The sequence below is a fragment of the Mytilus trossulus genome, chromosome 13, assembly GCF_036588685.1.
Source record: "Mytilus trossulus isolate FHL-02 chromosome 13, PNRI_Mtr1.1.1.hap1, whole genome shotgun sequence".
Classification (NCBI taxonomy): domain Eukaryota; kingdom Metazoa; phylum Mollusca; class Bivalvia; order Mytilida; family Mytilidae; genus Mytilus; species Mytilus trossulus.
This window is the reverse complement of record NC_086385.1, coordinates 54923635-54934499: the sequence shown is the minus strand read 5'-3', so window position 1 is coordinate 54934499 and position 10865 is coordinate 54923635. Positions and strand designations below refer to the sequence as shown.

General features: G+C 31.9%; 1 protein-coding gene across 1 annotated transcript; it reads left to right on the top strand.

Moving 5' to 3' along the window:
- The first annotated feature begins 804 nt into the window (after positions 1–804).
- Positions 805–10662, top strand: LOC134695498 (zinc finger protein ZFP2-like). Its single transcript, XM_063556776.1, has 4 exons — positions 805–933; positions 2865–3118; positions 4874–5014; positions 8441–10662. Exons 2-4 carry the CDS (start codon positions 2908–2910, stop codon positions 9904–9906), a joined length of 1818 nt encoding a protein of 605 aa, XP_063412846.1. The 5' UTR covers positions 805–933; positions 2865–2907; the 3' UTR covers positions 9907–10662.
- Positions 10663–10865: the final 203 nt, after the last annotated feature.

Here is a 10865-nt window from a genome sequence, read left to right as displayed (position 1 = left end):
ATTTTTAATAGTCGTAAACTTTTAACAGATTTACGTGTAAGTGATGCTAATTTGGAAATTGAATTAGGACGTTAAATCGGAGAACACAGCCGGACTGTGCAAAGTTTTTAAAATCGTGCTTTTACCGAGGAAGGATATCTGTTATCCGAAATAACCAACATATGGTTCGTTTTATTGGTTTTTGTCAGTGATGTTGTATCCTTTTAGACTTTTTGCACACATGTTGCATATTATATTTTGTAGTGTATTGAATCATAATTATATTATCTATCGCCCCGTCAGTAATATTTATCGTTGACTATTTATTCAGTCTATTTTTTATATTATTCATATCAACTTCAAGTGTTTAAAATATTTGGCATGTTATGTTTCTTGTCACTTGTGTATACAATGTACCATGTTTGCATTTTAACACGTCAGGGTTTCATGTTTTGCAATAAAGTATAATAACTATTGTATTATGATATTTATGTATCATGCTCGACAAGAGCTAATGATTCATGATTAGTATAATAAATTAAAATAATGTCTAATGTATCATGTCATATTGTTTTTAAAACAAGACACATTTCTTATTTTTAAAAACACCTTTTCCTTTCTTTTCCAGGCTCCCTTTTCCATAAGACCAACTTTTTTTTACCCTTGAAACCTACATCAAACTTTATTTGTTCCCAATATAGTTTGTCTGTAGGACAGTAATGATTTGTTTTTGATTCCGGCGGTAGCAATTTATATTTTTTGTTTAGAATGGGTCGAGTTTTGGTTGGGACCGAGTTGTCCATCGACACTCTTCCTTCTGGCGAATGGAAATCCTTCTTTCAAATCGTTGCATGTTCACTAATTAGTACGATGATATCAGTGTTTTGAAAATTAAAATAAACAACGTGTTGAGGAAGATGCTGAAGTATCAACTCTTACTGCTAATTGTTTAAGGTAAACTTAAAGTTTTACTGACAGGAATCGGTATCGATAGCTTTCAGGGGCTTCGTCGCTTTCAAACCCAGCTACCAGCAGGTGTTTTAACTAATTCAAATATTTATGACGTCTTGAAAGGCCATTATATTTTTCTTTCTTTGACTCCTTACTTACGTTTACGTCGAAGTAAGGCTTCAAAGAAAAATATTAAAATAGCCTTTCAAGACGTCATAATTATTTGGACTAGTGATTTAACATAATTTGAGCGGTTGCCGGTTGGCATCCCTCAGTCATATCCCTCGCCAATGTTTCGGGTGTAGACGTAAAAATGATCCAGCTACGCCACTGGAATGGCATTGAAAAAGGTGACGTCTCAAATTTTTGTCTGTAAACCAAAAAATGAATGTAAATACAGGGCATTTTAATGATTCTTATGTCTCAGAACGGATAAAATTACAATAGAAAAAAATAGTTAATTAAAAAATGTGTTAAAAAAAAAAATCAATAAATTATATAATATTAAAAAGTTATCAAAATTGAGTAAAACAGAGCAGCCAAAACAGTATCGTAGCTTATGGTAGATTTAATTTCATGGTTAACAAAATTCATGAAATTACCAAATTTGTCCTATAAGAATCCAAATAATTCATGGCAGCTATAAATTTGTTTTTATTTAACCATGGGCATTTAATATGAGGCAGGAATTACCTGTGAATGGGGACGAAGTCTATAATTTTTTTTTTAAATAAGCAATGTTAAAAATAGAAACGGAAATACCGTAACATTTCCGATTTTGGTTCTGTTGTTAGGGATTTTAGTTGTGACGTTATTTAAGTTATGACGTCATATTCAATGTTAACAAAGAAACGCTGTCATCAGGTAACGTTTTTTTAATAACAAATATTTTTTTTTTAAATCAATTAGTATTAGTTCCTTTCATAGACTGATTATTATACATTTTATTTAGATGTAAACAAGACCGGAAACGGAAGTAGATTTCTTCGCCGATCCGGAAATTCAAAAAGTCGACAAAAAAAAAAATTGAACGATTTTGAGTTCATCATGACTGCACGGTTCTTGGATTAGTCAAAGTAATCATGATGTCTTGATCATGAAAGGCTATTTAATTATACATGTATGTTTGCTTTGAGGCCTTATAAGTCCAAATTAGTTATGACATCTTTAAAGTCTATAATTGTTTTGCTTTGAGGCTTTCTAAGTGTAATTAATAACAATGAATTGATCACTTCTGTACAATATAAACCATGACGTCATTTAAAAAAAGATAAGGAAGTCCATGTATCAATGCGCTTACATATTTATTTACAAAATACATTGTACATATTTAATAAAAGAGGAATACAACAAATCAACATTCAACTGATACATTAAGGTTATTAAAATAATTCATAATTAGTGTAGTTTCCAAGGTGTCAAACATTAATAAAGTTGAGAATGGAAATGGGGAATGTGTCAAAGAAAAAACAACCTGACCATATAACAGACAACAGTGGAAGGTCACCAACAGGTCTTTTAAATTTTATTACACACAAACTCATGTATCTACGTAACATGTACATGTACTGGTCTGTTATTGTCTAAAGTAATGTTGAGAGTATAATTGTTGGGAAATATATCAACTCTGAAATTATATACAATTTATACCCAAATGATGTAACATTTATTTTTGCAATACTGTTTTTTCTTTATTTAGTTTAATATGATTTACATGTATAAGTTCCAGGGTACAGCACTACATATTGTTCAAAGAAGATGAATAAAATCTGAACCTGAAGAAACATCATCATGTATCTACTAGACTGCAATTGTCTTAAGCAATGTCTGACAGTCAGACAGAACATGCAGAACCTTTGTCATGTTTGTTGTGAAAATTATAATATATACAACATAATTTTTAGGCATGCAATCATGTTTTTTTCTTTTTTTAGTTGAACAGGGTACAACACTTCTTCATGTTCTTATTGTAAAAAGATGATGAATATAAAATCTGAACCTGCAGAAGTTGATGATAACGTGTCAGAAACCCACCAGGGAGATGCTTATACATCTTACACTAGTTTCGATCCAAAGACAATAAAATGTGAATCTATTATGGAAAGTGAAGAGGAAAATACAACCAATCTGCAGTACCAACCATGCCAACAGACAGAGTCAAACAATGAAAGAAACACTTTTGAACAAGGTATGGACTAATGAGAATATAGCATTTTTACCGGAGGGGGCATTAAGTTTTACCCTTGTCGGTCTGTTTCAAGTTAACTAGTCTTCAGTTATGTCCCTTTATAACTTTATATGATATGCAAGTGGGGCATCATCTGTTTCCCATGGACGCATTCTCCATTTACTTTTAAATAATTGAATTTTGGATGTAAATGCATCTTCTGATTAAATGTAGCTGACATGAGTTTTGTTTTTCAGAAAGATTAGCTCATGTCTACATAATTTTGTCATGTGACTGTGATGTCATCAAAATGTTTTCTTGATTTACTCCAGTTTAAAATGCCTCTTATATTTTTTCTGTCTTTTCAAAATAACATTAAGATTGTGGTGCACACTTTAAGACAACCTGCAACAGGGGTTTAGTCAGCATGGTCAGTGTGCACCACATTTTTGATGTTATTTCTTAATAGACAGACATATATTACAGTCATTCCTAAAAAAAATAAAAATAGAATAGGATACATTGTATATACATATATTGGAACATTTAAAGTGACCCCCACCTTAACAAATATGTTCTGACGACTTTTTGCAGTTTTGTATTAGAAAAGGAAACCTGTAATACATTATTTTGAACATTTGTAAATATAAAAAAAAGAAGATGTGGTATGATTGTCAATGAGACAACTATCCACAAGAGACAAAAATGACACAGAAATTAAAAACTATAGGTCACTGTACGTCCTTCAACAATGAGCAAAGCCCATACTGCATAGTCAGCTGTAAAAGGCCCCGAAATGACAATGTAATTAGAAAAGTCATGTATATCAATATGTGGCAAGACCCATAATTTTTTCTGAGGGGGAAATTTGATATCCTAATAGGGCTAACTATTTTTCAATCTAAATTTTTTTATCTATCATGTCCAATTTTTTTTTACAATATATTCCTAAACAATGATCAGGGTGCAAATCATTAAATTTACAAATGTTTGTCAAGAAAACAACATTAAAATGCTTCCTACCTGAGCCTATTCATGTAACTTTTATATAGTAAAGGTGTGTATTTTGTTTTGTAAAATATCAATTTAATTAACATGCTTATAACTGATAATAGTTCATAATTAACAAGTTGGAAACATGACATTTAAAGGTTACATGTAGCTGTTGAATCAGTGTTCTTCATCTTGTTTCTGGCATTTTATGTTAGGCCAGACAAAGACTTTAAACATGTAAGAATTCCATTCTAATAAAATTAGAAATAAACCTGAAGAAAAGTTGGTAGGAAATTTTGTTCATTTTATTTTTACCTTTTCATGTACATGTACTACATGTACTAGTGCAACAATTTTGCGTTCTAAAATGCCTTCATATTGACTTCATCATAAGCGTAGTTGTTGTTGACAGAAGACACATTTGATTTCAAGACAATAACTTAAGAGGTTTAATTTAAGTGAACAGATCTCTATAAAATTTTACCAGAACATTTTTCAAAAAGTTGGGAAAAGAGGGGAATTTAATTTTTTTTTGATAATATTTTATTTTCCAAAAAAAACTTCAACAGCACAGTATTGCAAACTATCACAGTATTATGAAATAGCAAGAAATCTTCAAATGAAATAACAAATCTTTAAACCAATTTCAATGTTATTAATTTAAACTCTTTGATTTTTTTCGAAATTTCTTATATTATTGTATTATTGCTATTCATATCAGGATGCACATGGCAAAGCATTTTATTAAAGTTTTAAGACTTGATTATCTCTTGAATATTTCAGACAATGCCACTTTCCAGTTGGGTGGCATTGGAGACTGTATCTCAGCTCCGATAATACAACAGGTTACTCCAGAACAACAACAGATGATGATTACAGAAGCTGTATCGAAATCAATGGGCTCAAATACAGAAAACATGACAGGTATCAAAAATTATACGTTGCTTGATTAGGAGAAAATAGAAATAGATGTGCTTCTGGTTAGTCAACTTCTCCGAATAATATTCTCAATATTTTATAGTTTACTTACCACATATTCAGAGATGTTCATAATATTCAGTCAGGGGACTTACTGAAATAAGTGATTTTTAAATCACTTATTTGAGTAGCAAATTCGAGGTTTTATCACAAATTGGGATTTTATAGTTTTTTCTAAATTTTAAACACATAGGTTTAGATAATATCTTTTGTATTAGTAAAATTAAAAAAATATTAACTTTTTGCTTCTTTTAAGTAGCAAGGTTCATGCTTTTGATAATATCATTTAGCTGAAAATTCCATTTTAGTTGAAAAAATGCTATAATAATGGCTTTTCATAATGAGCTGATACTTTCTTAAAAGATTTTTCACAGCAGTGGGAGTATTTTTCCTGTAAAGTTCAAGGTCTCATCTTTCAGATTATGTAATCAAATTCTACTGTTCGCGATAAAAATTTCACTGTTTTGGGGGTGTTGAAATTAGTGTTGGTTATTAACAGAATGATACTTAAAGAAGTGATTTTTGGGAAGGAAATTGAGGTCTGACACGTAAACAAGTGATTTTTATGTCATTATCCTAGATTCAGTACAAGGTCATCACCTGAAATGACCTGGTCATCCTAGACAACACAGATGTTGGTTCTGATAAGTTAAGAAACATAATTAGTCCCTGGATCATTAGTATTCTATATTTAAAGCTACATCAAAATTAAATCATGTCTTCTAGTGATTTATTTGTACTACTTAAACAGGTGATTATAAAAGAAAGACAACTCTAACATCCAACCTTTATGGAAATAATGTTATTTGAATCAGTGATTTAGAAAATCACTTGTTTAAGTAAGTCCCCTGACTGATATTTGGTGTAACAATATTCCTCAGACGTGAATCCACATGTATTATAATATTTAAATACAATTTGGAAATTAGTATGGCGTTCATTATCACTGAACTAGTATATATTTGTTTAGGGGCCAGCTGAAGGACGCCTCCAGGTGCGGGAATTTCTTGCTACATTGAAGACCTGTTGGTGACCTTCTGCTGTTGTTTTTTATTTGATCGGGTTGTTGTCTCTTTGACACATTCCCCATTTCCATTCTCAATTTTAATAGTTATCAAAGGTACCAAGATTATAATTAAGTACGCAAGACGTATGTTTTGTCTACATAAGACTTATCAGTGACGCTCAGATCAAAAAAGTTATAAAGCCAAACAAGTAAGAAATTAAGAGCATCGAGGACCCAAAATCCCCAAAAGTTGTACCAAATACGGCTAAGGTAATCTATGCCTGGGATAAGATACAATGTAGTCCTTAGTTTTTCCTAAAATATGTGCAAACAATATGCCATATTTGCTGTGTTAAAATTTAATTGAAAAATTCAGAATCCTTATCATGCTTATTCTTATTTTAATGCATGAGAAAAAGAATTTATGAATTAAAACTAGTAAAATTTATAAAATCCCAATAGAATAAACTTTGCTATGGAGAAGCTTTTTTTCAGTAAAATTTTCCAATTTTGCTTCAATCAAGACTTTTGAAAAATTCTTGATGCAAACGCAAAATATCCAATATTTGACTAAAAAAACTTGTTATATTTGAATTTGGAATTGAATTGCCATCTTATACTTCAAGCACATGTGCTTTCTTTTCTATTATTTAAAAATTATAGGTTTTATTAGGGAGCAACAATGTAACTATTGTTTATTGTCTGAGTCAGTATTTTTTTTAGTTTTTCAAAAAACAATTTATTTGATAGCATTTATCAAATGAATTGTTTGTTTTTTTCACAATATATCATTGATTTCAGGTTTTTTTTGTTGGTAAACGTGCCCCAAAATATTTGTTTTCCCACCAAATTGGAGATCAGACAATTTTATTTCTCAGGAAAATACTTAAAACCTTTTAAGTTAAATTGTTTCACTGAATGTTAACTTTTGTCTGAAAAAAACCCCCAATATATTTTAAAAACTCAAACACATTTGTGTGTTTTTGACATGTTTGAGGTGCTCAAATGGCAGGAAATTTCATCTTGTTTGAACATTTTTCCTATGGGGCATTCCCCAAACCCCCTATCAATAAAGGTGGACTACCAAGACTACATATATGGCAGATTTTACAGTATTGTGTTCTGTCTCCTACTTTCATGTTGCTAACGTGACGGAGACAAAAATGAGTAACGTTAGCAACATTTGGACATGTCACATGAGCAACAACATCTTTAAAAGTTAAAATGTATGCAAACAGTGATGTTTAATATATGCCTGGAGTAATAAAATTGTACAATCTGGTTTAGAATTTCTAAATATACAGAATGTCATTTGCAGGTGTACTTTATATCAAATGAATACACAAGAAACCAATTCGTAATAGTAACATTAGCAACATCTACTATCATGATATTACGTTTTGTTGCGAATGTCTTTTTGATGGACGGAATTCATTTAAGGTCCTCTTGTAACGATATTACATACAACTTGCCTTCTTTGCTTCCCCATCATGTGAAGGAACTGACTCCGAATCTATTTCTGCAAAGGGCGATATCGTAACTCCTATACAGGAGAGTTACAGATCTAAATATATGTTGCTCACGTGACACTGATTTGGACGGAAACCTAGAGCAGTAACGTTCGCAAAAAATAAAACAGCCAATGATATTGATTCCTCAAGTCCTTTGACCCCCTTACGTCATCCAAATTTAATATGATTGCTATTTTCAATTATTTATAAAACCCGGGATAAAAATAACTACAATTGGCTGTCTGAGAACCAACAAGAAAATTGCGATTGTGACATACCACAATGGACGGAAAAGACGTGACGTTAGCAACAATATTATTAAATTACCTTTTTTAGCCTTTACCAATAAAAATCTGCCTTAAAGTTATGAGTAAAACACAAAAGAAGACTTTTTATTAAAATATAAGTCCATGTTATTAGGCTCCACTTATAAATAATACTTCAAAATTCCACTCCAAATAAGCTGGATGTCAGTAAAGTAGGTCATGATGTCTATTCCATGTCCAATATTTTGAAATTGAAAACCCTCTAATTCCAACAAAAAACACAAACACAGAGTAATTTTTATTTTTATTTACTCAGAAAGACACATTTTATTCAATAACATAATGCATTACTCCATTACACAGTCTGTTTCACAGTTTCAGCAATTGCTTTTTTGATGGATACACAAAAACAATAATTCCTTCTTATTGTAAAATCTGCCATATCCTCTAAATTTAGTGTCTAACCCTGGTACTGGTACATCATTGTACATTAAAGTTGATTTGTTAAAAGATTTAAATTTGTCTGTGACTTCTTTTCTATTTCCATCTTTATCACTTTGTTTTAAGTAAGCTTATTTCATCATTTCAGATTTAGCTAATGACAATAAAATGAAGACTAGTAACCATGGTGATGAAAATACTGCTGATATACACGAACAAACAAACACACAAACAAATATTGTTACTTCAACATTGAGGACAGAAGTTGAAATGGTCATTGTTGGCTACACACAAGCAGACTCTGAAACTGATAGTTGTTCAAACAAAGACAAAATACAGCAATCAACTACATGTCAGTCTTGTGGCCTGGATACTGCAGATGCACAGAATATAGATATAGTTGTCAAAGCTGAGGTTGGTTTGACCACTTGCCATTCCTGTGGTAGATTGGATCCTTCGCTAACACAAAACCCGCATGGAGAAAATGTCAATGCTAAAAAAGATCACCTTAAAATACAAATGGATGAAATCAAAGATTCTCATATCACAAAGGAGAAAAATAGTTTAGAAAACCATAATGATCAAGCTAGTTTGAAATTGAAACATAAAGGAACTCACAAAGCCAAAAAAACATTACAATGTGAAATCTGCAATAAAACATTTTCTCAGAGTAGAGACTTCAAACGACACAATAAAATTCACGCCGGCGACAGGCCACATAAATGCGAAACATGTGGTAGGACTTTTGTAATGAGTTCCGACCTAAAAAGTCATCTCAAAACACATTCAGGTGATAAACCTCATGCATGTGAAATATGCGAGAAACCATTTGCTCGACGTGATTCTTTGAAAATTCACATGATGATGCACAAGGGGGAAAGACCATATGAATGCCAAGATTGTGGTAAAAGATTTATCAAGAAAGCATCGTTAAAGCTGCACTCTCTGACACACACGGGTGTTAAACAGCATGAATGTGAAATCTGTAGCAAATTTTTTGGTCGTAGCACGGATTTGAAATACCACATGCGCACGCACACAGGAGAGAAACCATATCAGTGTCAAATATGTGGTCTACAATTTGCCATGCCAGTTTATTTAAAAAGTCACACTTTGAAACACAGTGGGGAAACACCCTATGAATGTAAAATATGTGATAAGAAATTTGTAAAGAAAAGTTCCCTAGAAACCCATAATCTAACACATACTGGTGAAGAACCTGGTCATGAATGTGAAACTTGCCGTAAGAAGTTCTACAGCGAACATTCTTTAAAAAAACACAGTGTGATACACATGGACGAAAAACCACACCAATGTGAATGGTGTGGAAGGTCATTTGCTCAGGCCAGCACTTTGAAATCACATGTTACTGAAACTCATATTGGTGAGAAACCTTTTGTTTGTCAATTATGTGGTAAAAGATTTGCAAGAAAAACAACTTTAAACACACATGGTCTAACACATTCGGGTATCAAATCACACGAGTGTCAAATGTGTGGTAAAGGATTTTCTAGAAAGTCAGATTTAAGGAGGCATGAAAAAACACATATATCTGGAAAACGGAATAAATTGACTAACAGTGAATTCAAGCATGAAGAGGAGGATGATACTTAAGGATTAGATACGATAATGTAACCATTTGCTACTCTCCAGAGAGGGTTAACATTCTAGCTATAGACCCTGTTTAAGTTAATTATGTCTTTCAATTATGCTTGCCTTTATAATGTCGACTCATTTACCAGATGGAGGGGTCCGTCTGTATCCCTGCACTATTAAACTTCATCAAGTGTTATACTGTATATGCTACTCTACAGACATGACAGACAGGGTTACATTTCTATCTATAGACCACATTCTTTTTATGTCATTCACTGGTTAAGTTTGTCAATATTGCCTGCCTTTACAAAGTCATATACCAGATACCGGGGCCCATCTGTATCTCTGCTCTATCAAAATTCCGCAAGAGTCATGGTGATTGTCATTTTGCAGAATAAACTAGAAATAATGCTCGTTCCTTAATGATAGCAGTGCTGATGAGCAGTCTGACGGAATCAATTTCCCAAATGTATCGACCAAAACATCATCATTTTATTATCAACCACGAGCTTAACATAGGAAAGGGAAGTAAACAATGACCATAAACATGCTAAATGAAGGACTGATGTTTATTTATAAGGAAATGTAGATGAAAATGTTACAAACTCGAAAACGGTATATTGAGCTAACATGAATAAGTTATTTCAGGGAAATAATGGAAATAATGTAGTTTCATCTCATGAAAAGAGTGACATTAAAGCATAAATAAAGCATACTTTTTCCTCAAGAGAACTTTTTGGTTGCTACAAGTATTAAAATTCAATATTCAAAATATATGTTGTACATTTAATCATCTTTGATTTACACTAACATCTTACGTTTTGATTCCATTTCCATTACAATGGCCCTGCTGTTGCAAAGGGGACATTAGATTGTACACTTGTCTGTATGAACATCAGTATGTCCTTACTTTCTAAAATTGGTTTCTTAGTTTGCCTCAACCAATTGTTATGAAACTTATACACAATTTTTATTTC